General features: G+C 42.8%; 1 protein-coding gene across 1 annotated transcript in view; it reads left to right on the top strand.

Moving 5' to 3' along the window:
* PLD4 (phospholipase D family member 4) overlaps nucleotides 1–10,069 on the top strand; it is a gene marked incomplete at its 5' end in the record, with an annotated part of 12,569 nt that extends 2,500 nt beyond the window's left edge. The window contains 10 exon segments of the mRNA XM_080344616.1: nucleotides 625–820; nucleotides 823–838; nucleotides 1,433–1,616; nucleotides 3,005–3,125; nucleotides 3,493–3,620; nucleotides 3,789–3,989; nucleotides 4,379–4,518; nucleotides 7,065–7,230; nucleotides 8,226–8,322; nucleotides 9,637–10,069. Coding sequence (XP_080200742.1) covers nucleotides 625–820; nucleotides 823–838; nucleotides 1,433–1,616; nucleotides 3,005–3,125; nucleotides 3,493–3,620; nucleotides 3,789–3,989; nucleotides 4,379–4,518; nucleotides 7,065–7,230; nucleotides 8,226–8,322; nucleotides 9,637–9,845 — 1,458 coding nt within the window. The 3' untranslated portion in view covers nucleotides 9,846–10,069.
* Between the last annotated feature and the right edge of the window lie 8,956 nt (nucleotides 10,070–19,025).

Genomic DNA, 19,025 nt, shown 5'->3' with positions numbered 1-19,025 from the left:
GCTAACTCACCACACTAGAAAGACAAGGAAATGCTATTCACTCACCACGCAGCCAAATGAGATTTGTGTAGTTTCACTGAAGTCAGGTTTAAGTTAAAAGACAAAACCAGAACGTGTTCTGAAACCACAAATGTCCTTCTGTTTCTAACACTTCCAGACCTGTTTCTTCTGCCCTGACTTCATGAACTTCCTCTTTATGGTAGTGCTGGTCTTGATCCCACAGCTGATCTTGTGTTACGGGTTTCCTTGGTTTGATTTTGGTAGAAATGTTGTTGAATGCCCATTTTTCTTTTGCTACAGTAAAGCTAATAAATGTCAAACTAATCATAAGGTTTGGAAAAACAAAAAAACAACCAAAAAAACAAATTCAGGGTTTTGATATGTTGGCATATAAAAAATTAAAATAAAACTAAAATAATGGTCCTCATATAAATCAACCCCTGCATAGCTCATGGTCCGCACTTTCAGTGATGTATCTAAGAACACTGTCTGCCAGTAGCTGAAAGCAGAATTATTATTCAATGATTGTGATTTACTTACCTGCAACAAGTAGTCATCCATCCATTAACTGGTGTGTCGGTGACTTGGTGATCACTTAAATCTTATATTTGGATTCTGTTCCAGTTTCAAATCTTATGGGCAATTTTGATATTTGGTCTTGTTGCCCTGATGGCTGTTTACTTCATGAGAGTGGACATCATAGTTGATCCTAAAGGAGAAGAAGCGTTTGTCAGCATTTATGAAGAAATGGAGGAGGAAGCAGGACTCTACAGAGATCTCCCAGGAGCCACAGCCACAATAGTTGAGGAGGACACCAGCAGGTCAATGATTCCTGCAGGTAAACCGTGCCCAATGGAGACATGGTTACAATGCCGACAACATCAGCATGGCTTTTGTTTTCTTCCCATTGTATAAAAAGTGATGAAGTACCACTAATTTGGGAAAAGTGGGGGTGTTTAGGCATTGGGTCAGCAGTGGTTGCCTGTTAGGTATTGGCCCGTTAGGAGGGCTGCTCCACCACCCCCAGCATCTTCCCTTGGTGGCAGCGGTGGGGACCAGCGGGCAGTCTCTGCAGAGCCTCTGCCCCAGCGCCCCTGAGCAAACCTGCTCTCCGAGGCTGGAGGAGGCAGTGAATGCTTGTCCTGGCAGAGGGTGTCAAACCAACACCCAGCCCCAAGCGGGGTTACTTTTCTCCTCATCTTTAGGGTGGTAAAATTCAAAGCTCTGAATGGCTAGTGAGAAGCTATTTTGCTGGATTTGAGAGGACAGTGTATATATATATATGTGCTTGGCTATAAAAACCAGGGATACTCCAAGGTTGTTTTTCCAACTTGGCTGATGTACAAAATGGCCAACTGTACATCATGACATGTGTTTGGTTTTCTGCTTGGGTCATAGTTGTTTGCTTCATGATATACAATTGCCATTGCAGCTTTGAACTTGTGGAAAATGTTCCTTATGACTTAGCTTTTGAGATAAATAGCACTGCAGCCAAACCATTGTACCAAGCCTGGATGAGACTCCTTGATATAGCCCAGGAAAAAATTCACGTGGCTTCCTACTATTGGTCTCTTACTGGGAAGGATATCAGTGTCAATGATTCATCTTCCAAGCAGGTAGGAGGAAATCAGTTACAAGCAGATCTATGGTTGTGTGTCTCATGTACTTGTGGCAGATGGCTGATTGACTGTGTGATCTGTCTCCCAGAGGCATTGCTTGATTCTTCCTGCAAACCCAGAAAGGTTTTCCGTGCTGGTCTGAAGCAGCACACCAGCTTTCCTCCTCCAGTGAAGTTAGATTCCATCTGGGTCTCTGAATATTTCCATGCTGTGTTTTAAGAGCATCCCAGAGGTTAGTCTCAAAAGTGCACATGGTTACCCAGCAGATAGTCAGCCTGTGGTCGGGGGCAGCCGGTTGCATGGCTGGAGAGCCTACAGGATCCCAGATACACAAGCGAAGATGTCAGATCCCACTGACTAGTTGGAACAGTCAGGAAGCAGAGTCTGCTGGGCTTCTGACTGCTTCAGAGGCTGCTTCTCCTCCATGTACAGACACATCATCTGCATTCACTGATTTTGCAGGTGTCACTGAACCATGCTGTTTGACAGCAGATTAGGATACTCTCTGTCCTTTGCAGGGCTGTCCTCATGGGCAGCCTGTGTAGCCAGGCTTTCTCTGGACCCCTCTGACTCCACCACCAAAGGTAAAGTAAATGATAGTGGACATGACACACATTCTCCTTGCGACTGTCCATCATGTCTAATCACCCCTTGGCACTCCTTTGCCATGTGTCAGCTGCCAGCATCCTTGGCAATCCTGAGCAGAGTCTAGGGGACACTATGGGCCGGGGACTGCAATGAAAAGCAGAAGGGACAAGGCCACCCTGTTTCAGGCAGTTACAGAGTTTAGTTGTGTCAGGAATTGTGCTGTTTGCTAACAGACCAGATGATGGCCTATTTGTTACTGTGGGCCGAGGCTCTGCCTCCCTGCTGGCACACCTTCCTCGCTGTCCTCTCCTCGTCTTCCTCCCCAGGTGGGTCTGGTGTTGTAAGCTGAATCATTTCTGCCACATGAGAAGATGTAAAAGTGAGAGATGTAAGGCTGAGCCCTGTCTCTGCTAAAGGAACAGCTCAGTGTAGGACAGAGCTTTGTTACTTTTGTCCTCAGGGAGAAATGGTGCAGTGTACCTGTTGAGCACCAGCATCCAACAGCTGATCTTCATTAGGGCATTCACCTTTGAAGTCTGGGGTGTTTATGGTCACGCTTTAAAATCTTATATCTAATAGCATGAAGTGATAGAAAATAAACTTTGATTCATACATTGTATCAGAATCTTTGTTCCCTTTTTTCTCTACTTGAAACACTCCTGAAACAGGTGAAAATTCTGACCTTCCTTATGTTGGGGTTCTTCAAAGGAAGCGTCCATTAGTAACACTGTGCTTGCATATATCTTACTAAATGTTCTGTAACAAAATATACAAATAACAAACAATGTACCACACAGGGTGAAGATATTCTGAAGAGGTTTGAGAGATTACTTTCAGAGAACATCTCTGTGTTTGTTGCAGCAAGTGTGCCAACTTTGGCTACAAATTCAACTGACCTTGAGCTTTTAGAGGAAAAAGGTAATTATCTCACTTCGGTGATGCACTCAGAACTTCAGTGTTGCCAAAAAGCATTTGAAAGAAACTGATCCACAAGGACTATTCTGACATGGTGCTTACATGAGTTCACAGGACAAGCACTACTTGTTAAGTGGTTCATGATTTCTCTGTATGTTATCATACCCTGAAGGATTTTCCTGAAAGTTCACATTTTGTATATTTTTGCAAGTTATTGTATTCCCAGGAATGGGTGCTCGTGAATTTTTGTAGTTGTTACTGGCTGCAAGTATTAGACATCCAGACATGTTCTGGCTCTCAGGGCAGCTGCATAGATTACCCTCTCCATGCTGTAATTAAACTGGTTTTTCCCCTTCTCATCTTTTGTCAGGGGCTCATGTAAAAAAGATTGATTTTGAACATTTGACAGGGGGAGTGTTGCATAGCAAATTCTGGATCGTAGACATGAAACACATATATATTGGTAGTGCGAATATGGACTGGAGATCTTTATCTCAGGTAAGCTCTGCTGCTGCATATTCATAAATCTGGGGGAAAATTAATGTCCTAGGACATAACAGAGAAAAATGATAACGATGTAAAATATTGTCAGAGTGGGATAAACAGCAAAAAAGCCCTGGAGGTGGCTCTCTCTGAGGCCGTGACATAGCTTGCTCTTCTTTGCAGGTAAAAGAGTTTGGTGCTGTGATATACAACTGCAGCTGCTTAGCCAAAGACCTCTGGAAAACATTTAGTACTTACTGGGATCTTGGACATGCTAATGCTACCATCCCATCCCCTTGGCCCCTTAATTATTCTACCCACATTAACAAGCAGCATCCTCTGGAAGTAGAATTTAATGGAATCCTGACAAAAGCCTATTTTTCTGTAAGTATGTTTAAAAATAACAAAATACACTGTAAGCTGTGTTTAAGCATTGATGAGAAAAGTTTCTTCAGCAGTCCTCAGTTGCTTGTGCTCCAGTTGGGTAATTTAACAGGTTTTTCTGGAACCACTTAATCAAAAAGAGTTGACCCAGCTTGAGCTATCAGGTAGTATGGCAAGGATGAGGTGCAGGTCTCCGTTAATCACTTCTGGGCTCAATATATCAATAAGTACCTGACCCTCTAGGACATGAAAGGCATGAGGAATGGTATCAGTCCACCTTGAATACTTCATGCTATTGTAGTAAAAACCGAACAGATCTGAATGGAGATGAATCACAATCTGATAGAAAATGGATGAGATCACTGACCTGTGTATTTTCCTTTTTACAGGCTTCTCCTCCAGCATTCTGTCCAAAAGGTCGCTCCCATGACCTCTTAGCTATAATCGGTATTATTGGTGAGGCACAGCAATTTGTCTATGTTTCTGTTATGGAATATTTCCCTACCAGCCGTTTCGTTCATCCAGAAAGGTACAATTTTAATTTTAAGCAAATCAGTTTACTGCACTATTTAAAGGAGAAATGTATTATTCCTCCCCTTCTGCGATGAAAACATTCAGAGTGAAGAGAACAGAGGCTTTTCTCTGCATTCATGACTGCCTCATAGACTGTGCAGATACCGATGCTACAGGAAGGATGGTTTCCAATACAGCCCATGTGCTTCACTAGCAGTCTCCTGTGTTCATCACATAGCCAGAAAACTGTGAAGTGCCAGACTAGGGACAGTCAGGTACAGCTCTGTTCAAAATAGAACAGGCCAGCTCTGTCAATAGAGAGAAGAATGGGAACAGCAGAAATTTATCTGACATCAGAATTTTCAGAGGAAATACTGCTTTACTGCCCTCTTCTTCTCCTGTTTCTTTCTGTTCTTTACTTCTGAAGGCTCTTGACTTCTGCCTCTACTGCCTGTTTGACATACTTGATCCACAGTTTAGAGGCTGATTCTTAACTGTCCTTGCCAGCCTTTGCAATGGTAGCTGAAACAGTCTCTAAAATAAACTTCTGGGCTCTTATTTTCCTTTTTTGTTAATAATTCCATCTAAGCACATTCAAGTTCCTGAAGTGTGCTGGGTGCAAGTAGCGGCAGCTCTCAAAGAGAAGGTGGCAGTGGTGATCTGGAGTGATGAAATTCTGTGGTGGGCCACTGCCATGGTCCCAGTGGGCTGCTCAAGGTCAGAGCAAAATAATGAAAACTCTGCACATCAACCCAAATTCAAGTAACAGAAAAAGTTAGTGAGCCATGGGGTGGCCACTAAGACTCCAAATCCTCTTAGATATGCTTGAATTAGGATATTTACATGCAACCAAGTGCTCTGAGTATTATCTGCTTATAGCTTTTTCTGAGTTTTCCAATCATCTGAACAATCTGACTGAGAAAAAGGTTCAAGGAAAATAATTATGTACAACATGGCTTGTAAAGAATAGGATGAGTTCTAGGTTGCCATTTAGCCAGAATTATATCATGTATCATGTCCTGTGGCACGACTGTGTAAAACCTCTGTTGTTCAGCTGGGCATGTATGTGTTAGCAGCAAGAGTGTAGGAGGATAGACACAGATAAAATCACCATCCTTGAAACAAAATCTCAAAGAGTAGCTTCCACTTGGAGGATATTTTTAACAAATCAAACAGCTTAGAGGATTTTCAGTTTCTGTGTTGTATGGTTGAATTTCTGGGTTTCTCATCTCCTCATTTTAGCTAAGAATAGGTTCACAGAAAGTCTCTTTTTCTCCTTAGGAATGAGTGTGTTAATACTCCTCATTCTTCATCTGAAGCCTTAATCCACCGTTTGTGACATCTAGGGCCTGATCAGATGCAAACGGGAGTTTGAAAGGCCCAGGGAAGGCGTCGCAGAGCCTCGGCGATCTCCACAGCAACCAGCTGTAGTGTAATGAATTGAGGCTGATTAGTTCAGGTTAGGTTTCTCCAGCAGCTGAGGCAGAGGGAACAAAGCCGCTGCCTTAACGCCTGAGTGTTAATCAACTAGAAACTGATATATTTGAAAAATGTGAACTGTTAAAAAATAGCATTTCTGAATAGCAGGTTTTTTCTGAGTTTTTCAGGACCTACAAGTCAGCCTGTACCTGAAAGCACATGGCTGGTCTATTGATCATGATAGGATGATGTGTGAGGGAGGACTTGAGAATTCAGGCCTTTGTATGTAAGACCAAGAGGAATAAGTTAGGCAAATTAATTCATCCTTGCTCATGGGACTGTGAGCAGAAGACAGACCTCTCTCTGTACTAGTCCTCCAATCTGTACTGGAGATGCTTGTCTTTCTCCGTGCAGCATTTGTCAGGATCTACAGAATGAACATGCTACATGGGCCTTTGGAGTTACTAGTCCTGGGATGGACGTTGTTCAGCTCTTAGTGTTGTGTAGTTGGGTGAAGGATGTTAAAAACAATTCCCTAAGCTACTGCCAGCGTGTCAGGAAATCGTACAACCCCATGTTCATGAGATCCCAGCTGTGTTTGTCACCTTGGAAACTGGAAGGGATGGGGAGGGACAGAGCCTGTCCACACTGGTTGATGGAACAGGACCACTGTGGACGCTAGAAAAGGTCTCCAAGATGCTGAAATGGCCATATTCTGTAAAATGGCTTTTAGGCTTTCCCCTGAGCTCTGCACTGTCCTTTTTACTTTGTGCTGTATGATCTAGCTTTACATTAGAGTTGCTACTGTTATTTTTAGTTTCCTAAGGAAAGGAGCGTGATGGCACCATGCTGGGTGTGTATCTGTGTACATGCACTTTATTGAGCTTTAAACTTTTTGATCAATTTCAACCCAATTTGGCAGAGAATGGAGGTCTCAAAACACACTGTGGAAAGAACTGGTTGGGTAGAAGGCAGAAATTTTATTTATATCTCCAGTGAAGGCACAAGTACTCCTCTCACTAGACTTCAGAGATCCATCCCATCTGTAGATGGTGTCACTTGTGTACTCTCAGTTCATTGACACAGCTTTCTAGTGAACTGTTTCAAAAATATCCCTTTTTCCACCGACCTGTTTTTCTCTAGATACTGGCCAGCCATCGACGATGCTCTGAGACGTGCAGCTTTCAACTACAGAGTACAAATCCGGCTCCTGGTCAGCTGCTGGACCCACTCTGACCCAGCCATGCTCTACTATTTGAGGTCCCTACGTGCTCTCAACAACCCACATGCCCACATCAGTGTCGACGTGGTAGGATAAGTAACCTGATTTTGGGAAGACAGCTGATTTTTGAGTCTAAGCTGCCAGCTGCATGTGCAGATATAAGGCTTTAGAATAGCAGATTGTTTCCGTTGTTGCGGTGGCTGTTTTGAGTCCTTGAGAAAATAGGGCCCAAGAGATAATCTTTGACAAAATACCTATTGTAAGCTACTAGTGATACTGAGGGATGTGCCTTTCTGCAGCATTTGTGACATTATCCAGGCAGTTGCTTTTGCTGAGCACCGTGACAGTAACATTTTATTTGACAATTTAGTGCTCTTCTCATAGACCTTTTCCTGTATGAAGTATCTTAAATGGCTCTAATTACCATCCATTTTTTACAACTGGGAGCTCTGCTGACTGCCTACTCAATTCGACTCATTTTTGAGCACTAAATATTACACACAGGCCATAGGCACTAGGCTGGAATGCATCAAGTGGAGTGGGGATGATGTGGAAGCTCCCAATACCAGTTGCCAGTTACTACCACAGAGAGAAGTCACAGAAGGAGGAATGTTTTTTACCAAAAAAAAAAAAGAGAAATGTAGATTTTCACACAAAAAGTTAAGCATTATTGTTGCCCGCAGTACCTCTCATGTCTGTGATCAGCCCATTTTAGCACAAAATAAGAGCAGCAATCAGTGGTAAATGCAGATCTATTAAACAGCTGCCTAAAATGGCATTTAATTGTCTGCCCTGTAATGATAATAGCTGTGCTACTAATGGAACATTGTGAAGCAAACATTATCCTTATCTGATCTCAATTGCTTATCCGATTTTATGTATACTGGAAGTACTATTTGTTAGTTTTCTTGGATAAGAGTAAAAATCTCTTTTATGGTACATTTAATAACAGTGTGTGGAATATTCTCTTCCTTCTGTACTCTTCTATTTTTTGAAAATGTAGAAACACTGCCTTGCTCAATTATTCAGTCTGTTCCTCACTCTATTATTTCTATTTATGTTTGCAATTTCTCTCTATCCAGAAACTCTTCATTGTTCCAGTCCTGAATCACACAAATATTCCTCATGCGAGAGTGAATCACAACAAATATATGGTCACTGATAAAGTAGCCTATATTGGTACGTATTCCATGATTCCAAACAATTACAGTGTCTTCACATCTACAGGACTAAGACTGAGATAGGATGGGCTGCCGTAAAGCAGATAAACATATCAAAGTATATGGCTTTATCAGAATGTCTGCTCTGGGTAAAGAAGTAAGACGTGAAGGGGAGAAAATAATGTAGGTCAAGTTCAGTGAGAGATTATTTCATATGACTGTGAACCATTAAGAACGAAGCATGACAAGTCTAAGTGCACAGCCTGTGACAAGCACAGTGGGAATTTCACAGACCGTGTGCTCAGAATGATGCAGTGATAGCTGATGCTCTAGTATATAACATTATCGTGCTTTAATAAAAAGAAATTGCGGGGAGGAATTAATTCCACGCACTGTTTGTCGAACAGAACTCTAGGAATGGAAATAAGGAAACAGTAATTTCAATTGCTGCTCAGTTCCTAAAAGTCAGGATGGTGTTTATTTTTCACTCTTTCATTAGGATCCCTCGAAAAAGGGAATGTAAAAGGGCTTTGTCATTTCAGTCAGGTCATGCTCCAAGCAATGCAAACCAGCGAATAGCCCGATCTTACAAAGGGCTGAGGACTTGCAGCTCCAATTGCCTTTAATAGAACTTGTTTCTGACTGAGTTGTGTTTGATAGCAGATATGCAAGTAATTTGTTTTCATGCCTAAGCACCTTCTGGAATTGATTGTAGATTTTTCTGGCCAAGGTGAACACCAGGAGAAGTGCTAAGTTCTAAAATGTGTAATTTTTTTTCACAGTGTTTGATTTTCTGAGTTGTGGTAGCTTTGGAGAGAGCCCTAGACAACATTTAGAGCTGGATTCCCAGCTTTGCCCAGTTTAAAAGCCAGCATTGCATGCTGAGCTCAGAACAGCTCCTGAGGATTTATTGATCAAGGGCCCAGTTTCTCTTCTTATTTTCCTTTAACAAATAAAGATAATCAAGTCCCTTAAGGATTTGTTTTCTTGAAACACAAAAAGCCACATCAAACACTGTTTTTTACCCCTCCTAATATAAAAATGTTGCACTCTGTTCTCATATTTATAATGAGTAGATTTGTTCATCTCTTTCACAGGCTGTAAGGAATCAGGTTATGAAGCTTCAGGGCTTCAGTTAATACTGACTTTCTGAAACCTGAGGTCTGGAATAAGAAGGGGGTGACCTGATTTTTGCTGCTTCGTTGGTCCTAATGAGATTTGCAGTTGTACAGCAAATCAGCAAAGCCAGGCAACGTGAACTTAGCAAGTGTGGAGATCAAACAGAACACTGGGAAATGAATGTTTTCTAATTTGCTACTTTTTCATTGCACAGGGACTTCTAATTGGTCAGAAGATTACTTCATTAATACAGCTGGTGTGGGATTAATTATCAAACAAAATTTGACCAACCTGCAAAGAAGACAACTGCCTATCCAGGAACAATTAAAAAACCTTTTTGAGCGAGACTGGAATTCTGAATACGCAGTAAATCTGGAAGATGTGCAGGGACAGAAAGACTGTAATTGGAGGGGCAGATTCTAAGATGATTTGAAATATACATTTTAAACAGAAACAAAAAAAAAAAAAATATTGAATCTTGTTCCCTGTGGAAAACATTGAGCTTTCTTCTTTATGTCTTTGTCAGAGAAATTGTTTGCTTGTGGCGTCCACATTGTTTGATGACATGAGAGCTTCTCATAGTTGAGTCTACCAGCAAAACCATTAGTCAGTGTGTGGCATTTCCTTTGTTGTGTCATCACCTCATCCCAGAGTAAATGAAATGAATACAGCATCATATGACAACCTGTCTGATATTAAAGCAAACATGGAAGATACAACCGGATCTTAATGCCTTAGAGATGCAGATCATTATTGCTGTTCTATTTTATCTTAAGAAGCTATATATATGTATAAGAAGATAAAGATAAGAAGCTATATAAGATATATATATTTCATCCTTAGTGTTCCATTAACAGTGTTTGCTTACATGTGTTTAAGCATTTTTGAATACACTCCTGGCCACTTTAAGATTTGAGCCATGTAAGTAATCACCTACAGCAGAGAGGGCAGATTTTAAAAATCGTTTAGGAATTAGAGGAACAGGGAAATACCTGTATTTAAGGGTTGAGTCTAGTTGCTACAGTTAAATGCCTAGGATTTAAATCTTGGGGCCAGCTTCCAGCTCATGCCTCTGCATGTCTGGGGATATTTGGATGCCTGTGCATTGGCCTTATGCAGTGACCAGGCTGGGGGGAGCAGGGTGAAGCTGCTCCTGGGTGCTGGTGTGGCAAAGGTGTCCCACCTACCCTGTGAACAGTCCCTGGTGAGCCTCTTTGCTCCTTTTGGTCTGTCCTAGTGCTGACCCTGGCCAGCACTGTGTCTTTGGGCCACCTTTTCTTCTGTAATCACATCGGGACCGTAAACCTCAGAGAAATATAGAGTGTCCTGAGGCAAAAGGCACCCACAAGGACCATCAAGTCCAGCTCCTGTCCCTGCATATGACAACCCCAAAATTCATACCATGTATCTGAGGGCACCTGAACCACATGGTCCCTGATGTCCTTATCTGCCACTGCATCATGGCACTGCCCTGGGTAGTGCTCAGAGTTGTCAGGAAAGGAAAGCAGGACGTGCTCCAGCCATGGAACGGTGCAAATGACAGCAGGCTGGGGCTCTGTGGCCCTTGCAGGTGACAGGCAACTTTGCCTGACACTGGAAATGGAATCACAAAGAGGACTTTTTGCTTTGGGACTGATGTACAGTGGGAGTGAGAGAGCCCAAGGTGGAAGCCCAGAGCACAGCTCCGCAGAAGGGTCAGCACACCCCTTGTCCTGGCACTCCACATCAGAGCTGTGAAAGCATAAAGGACCTCTCCTGCCCCAAAAGGCTTGCGGCAGCTCGTGGCTTCACTCCTGTCCTGGCAGGGCCTCATTCAGTCGCATCTCTATTGCCTCAGATACAGCCCTTCAGGCTTCCCCATCATGGTGCAACCTCCCCATCCTCCAGAGGAAGTATTTTGCTGCTTTTGAATCTCTGCCCTGACAAAGTGACCTTCTGTGTGTGGACTGTTTTACATCTTTGTGAATACACACAAATACACACAAATCCCCATACAGATAATGTCCCTTCCCCATGAGGTCTTTTGGAGATGATCCCAATCAAGTTTGCAGTTTTTGGTTTCCACGCTGCTCCTTAGCTTTCTCTTCCAGACACTTCCAAGATTCATTGGATTGTTTTATCCATTACTACAAATCAATGCTCGTTGTTACTAATGCAGATTTTTAAGACATAGTTACATTTACAGATAACATTGAAACTTTTTGAGTATTCACATGTGTGCAAACATATTGAGGAAGATACAGGTGCTTTTAGTGCTCTCCTACTTTCTTTCTAGAGGCTGCTTAATATTTTGAGATTTGCATTCACTAATTAAAATTTCTGGCAAAGTAGAATTTCCCCAGCTGGTTTTCACCAGCTCCATTTCACAGCTTTATTTTCTTGTACCAACAAATACATCTGACCACGCTCTGTACTAATACTTGCATGCCAGAATGACATCAGACAGATCTTTCCCTGCGCAATGAGCACATGTGAATGGTGCATCAGTTTTAATATCCTTTTGAGAAGTTACATCTTTTACCGACAAAACTATTTTCTGTAGAAGAGTGTGTTCCTCTAGATGGCACTCGAAGCTATGTTTTCACTGGGAGGGATTGGCTATTGAAGGAATAAGAAAACTACTTGTGAGCTCAAATCTGACAGGGCTGGTTAAGTTGCTCAGTGGGACAGAGATTCTGGCAAACTGGGAGACCTGTATTCTGGTAAAATAAAACTTGTGTGTGGTAAGGTTCAGCTTATGAAGGAAAAATTGATACTTTCGAGACTCCTATTTCCTTTACTGGCATCGCCTGTTGTTTCTCCTCCACCTATGAAGGAGAGGTTTACTATAATGGCAGTGAACTGGATCTAAGAGCAACTTGAGTTTATTTCCCTGGTTTCAAGACACTTCAGGGACCTTGGGGTACTAATTGACAGGAAGCTCAACATGAGCCAACAGTGTGCCCAGGTGGCCAAGAAGGCCAATGGTATCCTGTCCTATATCAAAAATAGCATGGTCAGCAGAACAAGGGCAGTGATCCTTCCCCTGTACTCTGCATTGGTGAGACCACACCTGGAGTATTGTGTTCAGTTCTGGGTCTCTCAGTTCAGGAAAGATATTGAGGTGCTGGAGCGGGTCCAGAGAAGAGCAAAAAGACTGGTGAAGGGACTTGGACACAAGACTTATGGGGAGAGGCTGAGGGAGCTGGGGTTGTTTAGTCTGGAGAAGAGGAGGCTTAGAGGTGAGCTCAGCACTCTCTGGAACTACCTGAAGGGAAGTTATAGCCAGGTGGGGATTGGTCTCTTCTCCCAGGCAGTCAGCAACAGGACAAGGGGGCATGGGCTTAAACTCTGCCAGGGGAAATTTAGGCTGGATATTAGAAAGAAATTCTTTCCAGAGAGTGGTCAGGCATTGGAACGGCTGCCCAGGGAGGTGGTGGACTCACCGTCCCTGGAGGTTTTTAAACTGAGATTGGACATGATCTAGTAAATGGACTGGAGTTGGACCAAGGGTTGGACTTCATGATCTCTGAGGTCTTTTCCAACCCAGTCAATTCTGTGATTCATAGCTTGATTCTAATTTACTTGTTCTCTATTAAGAAGGTAGAACACTGTGTAAATTATAGCCAGACTTCTAGTCTCTTAGAACTTTTGCATTTATGAAACAGGGTTAATAATAATCCTTATCCAACCATCTGTTCCTCACCTTTTTATTTAGCTTGTGATTTCTTCAAGTTAAGGACTGTACCAAATATAAGCTGGGCCCTCCAGTAGCATTTGTTAGTATATATTTATTATTTTTGGATTAATTTTCTTGTTTGGTTGTAGGCAGCTCAGATTTTTCTCACTATTGGTTTATTCATGTTCTAGAAAATGTTGTTGGTTTGGATCTTGAGCATGGATGCTGTCCTCTGATCAGCTCATCTCATGTACCTTTGTTGGGATGGAGTACAACTGAAGTCCTGCTTTACCTGGGTGTTTTCCATGCAGAGCTGCAGCAGCCTGGGTTTGGTGCAGTGCCTGGCAGCCACTGCGCTGCTGACAGCAATGCTGACGACAGCCAGACAGAACCTTGCTGGCTCCATAGGTTTATGAATTCAGAAAGAACTACAAGGTCACCTGGCTGCACACCAGTTTGTTCCAAAAACTTCAGTGTTATCTATTTTCGATTGTTTTCCCCCATTACCTAGGATTTTCCTTTCCCAGTTGTTTCAGATAAATCATGTCTTTTTGCTTTCATCCAGGTACTCAAAAAACTTTTCATCTACCATTTATGCCATTAATTTTTTGACAGTCATAAATAACTCTATAATCCCTGGAAGACAGCTCTTCTTTCATGGGCACTGACTCTCAGACCTCAGCTCTCTCTGCAGCTTCTTGAGGCTGGGAAGTGGGGAGGAAGGTGCTGAGCTCTTCTCCCTGGGACCCAGTGATAGGACACATGGGAAAGGCTCAAAGCTGCATTGGGGGAGGTTCAGGTTTAACATTAGGAAGAATTTATTAAATGATCAAACACTACAACAGGTTCCTTTGAGAGGCAGTGTCAGTGTGCCAAGCCTGTCAGTGTTTAAAAGACATTTGGACAACACCCTTAATAACATGCTTTAACTTTTGGTCAGCCATGAAGTCATCAGGCAGCTGGATTTGATGATGGTTGTAGGTCCCTTCCAACGGAAACATTCTACTTTCTACTCTATTCTATTCTATTCTATTCTATTCTATTCATATGTAGTATCTCATTTGGGATTAATTTTGGCTGTCCTGCCTTCGGATATATAAGAGGTCCTGTTTCAAATCTAACAACAAAATTACCAACCAATAAATATGTATTCATGTCTTAATGCAAGAAATTACTGTGGTAGGAGTGTCTCTGTATCAGAATCACAGAATCACAGAATGTCAGGGACTGGAAGGGACCTCGAAAGATCATCCAGTCCAATCCCCCTGCCGGAGCAGGAACACCTAGATCAGGTTACACCGGAAGGCGTCCAGGCAGGTCTTGAATGCCTCCAGTGTAGGAGATTCCACAACCTCCTTGGGCAGCCTGTTCCAGTGTTCTGTCACCCTCACTGAGAAGAAGTTTCTTTTCAAATTTAAGTGGAACCTTTTGTGTTCCCAGTTTGTACCCATTACCCCTTGTCCTATCATTGGTTGTCACCAAGAAGAGCACGGCTCCATCCTCATGACACTCACCCTTTATATATCTGTAAACACTAATAAGGTCACCCCTCAGTCTCCTCTTCTCCAAGCTAAAGAGACCCAGCTCCTTCAGCCTTTCCTCACATGGGAGATGCTCCACTCCCCTAATCATCTTTGTTGCCCTACACTGGACTCTCTCCAGCAGTTCCCTGTCCTTCTGGAACTGAAGGGCCCAGAACTGGACAGAACATTCCAGATGTGGTCTCACCAGGGCAGAGTAGAGGGGAAGGAGAACCTCTCTCGACCTACTAACCACCCCCCTTCTAATACACCCCAGGATGCCATTTGCCTTCCTGGTCACAAGGGCACAGTGCTGGCTCATGGTCATCCTGCTGTCCACCAGGACCCCCAGGTCCCTTTCCCCTATGCTGCTCTCTAATAGGTCATTCCCCAACTTATACTGGAACCCGGGTTTGTTCCTACCCAGATGTAAGACTCTATACTTTCCCTTGTTATATTTCATTAAATTTTTCCCTGCCCAGCTCTCCAACCTGTCCAGGTCTCACTGGATGGTGGCACAGCCTTCTGGTGTATCAGCCACTCCTCCCAGCTTGGTGTCATCAGCAAACTTGCTGATAGTACGCTCTATTCCCTCATCCAAATCATTGATGAATATATTGAATAATAGAGGCCCCAGTACTGACCCTTGAGGCACTCCACTAGACACAGGCCTCCAACTGGACTCCGCCCCATTGACCATGACTCTCTGGCTTCTTCCCTTCAACCAGTTCGCAGTCCACCTCATTACTCGATCATCCAGATCACACTCCCTCAGTTTAGCTGTGAGGATGCTGTGGAAGACTGTGTAAAATGCCTTACTCAAGTCAAGGTAGACCACGTCCACCGCTCTGCCATCATCCATCCATGTTGTTATGTCCTCATGAAAGTCAATGAGGTTGGTCAAGCACGACTTCCCCTTGGTGAAGCCATGTTTACTGCCCCTAATGACCCTCTTATCCCTGATATGCCTTGAGATGGCACCAAGGATAAGTCGTTCCATCAGTTTCCCAGGGATGGAAGTGAGGCTGAGTGGTCTATAGTTACCCAGGTCCTCCTTCTTGCCCTTTTTGAAGACTGAAGTGACATTTGCTTTCCTCCAGTCCTCAGGCACCTCTCCCATTTCCCAAGACTTGGCAAAGACGATGGAGAGTGGTCCAGCAATGACCTCAGCCAGCTCCCTCAGCACCCACGGGTGCATCCCATCCAGACCCATGGATTTATGGATGTCCAGATTGCCTAACTGCTCCCTAACCCAGTCCTCATCAACCAAGGCAAACTCCTCCATTGTCCCAACTTCCTCTGTGGCCTCAGCGGTACGGGGCTCCCCAGGACAGTCTCTAGCAGAGTAGACAGAGACAAAGAAGGCATTCGGTAACTCTGCCTTCTCTGTATCTTCTGTCACCAGGGCACCCACCTCATTCATCAGTGGGCCTACATTGCCTCTGGTGTTAGTTTTATCTGCCATGTATTTGAAAAAGCTCTTCCTGTTGTCCTTGACCCTTCTTGCCAGGTTTAATTCTAAGGAGGCCTTAGCTTTCCTAGTTGCCTCCCTACAGCCTCTGACAGCAGCCTTATATTGTTCTCAAGTGGCCAGCCACTCCTTCCATCATCTATAAACTCTTCCACTTGAGCTTACCCAGCAGCTCCCTGTTTAACCACGCGGGTCTCCTGGCTCCCTTACTTGACTCCCTACATGTCGGGATGCTCTGATCTTGTGCCCGGCAGAAACAGTCCCTGAACACTAACCAACTGTCTTGGGCCCCTTTACCTTCAAGCAGCCTTGCCCATGGGATTTCCCTTAGCAATTGCCTGAAAAGGCCAAAGTTTGCCTTGCTGTATTCCAGGGTTGCAATTCTGCTTGCTATCCTGCTTCTGCCACATGAGATCTTGAATTCCACCATCTCATGGTTGCTGCAGCCAAGCCAGCCCTCAACCTTTACCACTTCAACCAGACCTTCCTTGTTAGTGAGGATAAGGTCCAGCAGTGCACCTCTTCTAGTCGGCTCCTCCACCCTTTGCATCAGAACGTTACCATCAAGGCACTGGAGGAACCTCCTGGACTGCGGCTGGCTGGCTGAGTAGCCCTTCCAGCAAACATCAGGGAAGTTAAAATCCCCCACCACAACCAGGGCCTGTGACTGTGAGGCTGCTCTCAGCTGTCTGTAGAAAGCCTCATCAACTCACCCTGATCTGGTGGCCTGTAACAGATGCTCTTTTTAATGCATTTATACCTTCTTTTGCATGTCAAATCACAGTTGTAGGTTTGTTTGACTGGAAACTGCACATAGACGTTTAACTGAACATCCCACTTTTTCAGAAGTTAAAAAATAAGTAGCAGCAGTCAAGGGAAGCTACCGCAGTTAAAGGAACAACCGATGGGGTCAGAATCACCCTGTTGACAAAATGTCTATGTTCTGCAGGTTTGTGTCTGTGCTCCTTGCACCCTTTTGAGCTCTGTTCTCAGCTGTTGTTGTGGTCAGACCCTTAAGTAATACCTTGTCAACCTGGTTGCTTTTCTGCTAATCTTCATTTTTTTCTGAAGCTGACAGTAGCCTATTTGGAAGAAGATTTTATTGCTGCTTCTTTCCTCTACTGATCTTCCTTTAACTGTTTCATTCATCTTTTAAAAACTTTGTAGTGGTTATTTCTTTGTGGTCATTACTGTCTCAGACATCAGTATTAATTTACTTGATTCTGTCATATTTGCAACAGACGCCTACATTCACTGCTGTCCAGGCAGATTCCTTTTTGTGGGTTTAAGCAAATGGACATTACCCAAGAAACATTTTATGCGAAAGCTGCTTTGCAGGCAGGTGTGAGCTGCTGTTTGAATGGGATATCCTTTATTACATGCATTATTGCTTTCTAGACTCAATTTTTTTTGTCTTGATCACAACGTTTTCCTCAGTCCTGGTACATACTGTTGCTGTCTGATGTGGTAATTTGGGGTCTATCAAACAATGACTTTTACACTTAGGGAAACTGCGGGGAAATGTTACATGATCCAAATAAATGATACGTGCCTAACACCTGTGTGAACAGTCTCTTCAGGGATAATTAGAGCTCTCTTTAGAATAACTGCCAGCAGTTCGCTTTAGAATGTTTAAGCCTATCATGAAGATATAGAAACGAAGAACATCTCAGGCTACAGACAGTACAGTACACAGTACAGTACAGAACAGGCTACAGTACATTTCCTTTACTACCCAGTTTCTAAAGGTTTCACTGTGTCTGCTTTCCTTGTGCTAAGTAGAACATGGAGAAAGAAAACACAGGATGAGAAAACTACTGTAACGACGCATGTCTGCATATACAAATCTATAAAACTCAGGATGTTAATGAGTGGAGAGTCTCCATTACCACCGTATTTAGAAACTGTGCTGTCATTAAGCAGCCGCTTCAGTAGTTGGTGGGGTATACTCAAGCCTTTTGCAAATGTAAGCTGGGATTTTCAGAATCAGAAAATACTAACAGCACTATCAGTAACTCACGCTACTCCAGTTATTATTCCTATGGTGAGTTTATTGTGAATTAAGAATACAGACAGTGTTTTAATGATACATGTGAAGGCTGTCACATATGCACTCTGGCTTTTGTTGTGCACTTGAGAGAAGCACTAATATAAACAAAGAAGCAAATAATTATGTACATCTCCTTTTCCAGAAAATCTTTGAAGCAATTCCACCAGTGTGGCAGATCATTTTGTGCATTTAACTATCCAGTAAATATATACATTAAAATTTATTTATCCACATTTTCATAATTATTCTTCATCATCTTGTTTTATTTTAGTATCTTAAAAATGTGAATTAGTTATATAGGTTTTGGTCTTGAATTTATTCTCTTGTGTTTTTTGTTTGTTTGTTTAATTCTTTTAAGGCTAAATATGACCCACCACAATAATAAAAAATTAGAAGAGAGGAAGAGGTAAAGCATTAGTCTCTCTACACTAGTATTTTGGTTTTATTTTGTATTTCAAAATGCTTGTGGAATACACATATTACCTTAGCTGGAAAAAAAAAAAAGAAAAAAGTAAAAAAAAATTATTTTAATAAGAAAGCAAAAGTAAGTCAGAAATGTCCAAAACCTAAACAGGTATGTATATTTCTCGTAGTACTAGTTTATACCCAATTCTGGAAACAATCCATAGTCTAAACATAATCGGTGTGGTTTTGAGAAGCCTATTTAACAAGTCTTTTTGCTATCATGGAGGTTTTCCATGGCTTACTTTCATGCTTCAGGTATCTTTTCATACTTTTCTAAAAAATATGGGCTCCTCAGTACCTACAGTAATTGTTGCCTTTGGGGTAGATTTGAAGGCATCAGTATTTTTACTAGCACAGGGTGCAGCACATCCATGTACTGAAAATTTGAATGTGGTAAATTATTTTCAGCTGTTTAAATTAATATCAGCTTGGGGTTTTG

Source organism: Nesoenas mayeri (genome assembly GCF_963082525.1).
Source record: "Nesoenas mayeri genome assembly, chromosome: 5".
Lineage (NCBI taxonomy): Eukaryota > Metazoa > Chordata > Aves > Columbiformes > Columbidae > Nesoenas > Nesoenas mayeri.
Note: the sequence above shows the minus strand (reverse complement) of the source record. Positions and strands in the feature narration are given on the sequence as shown.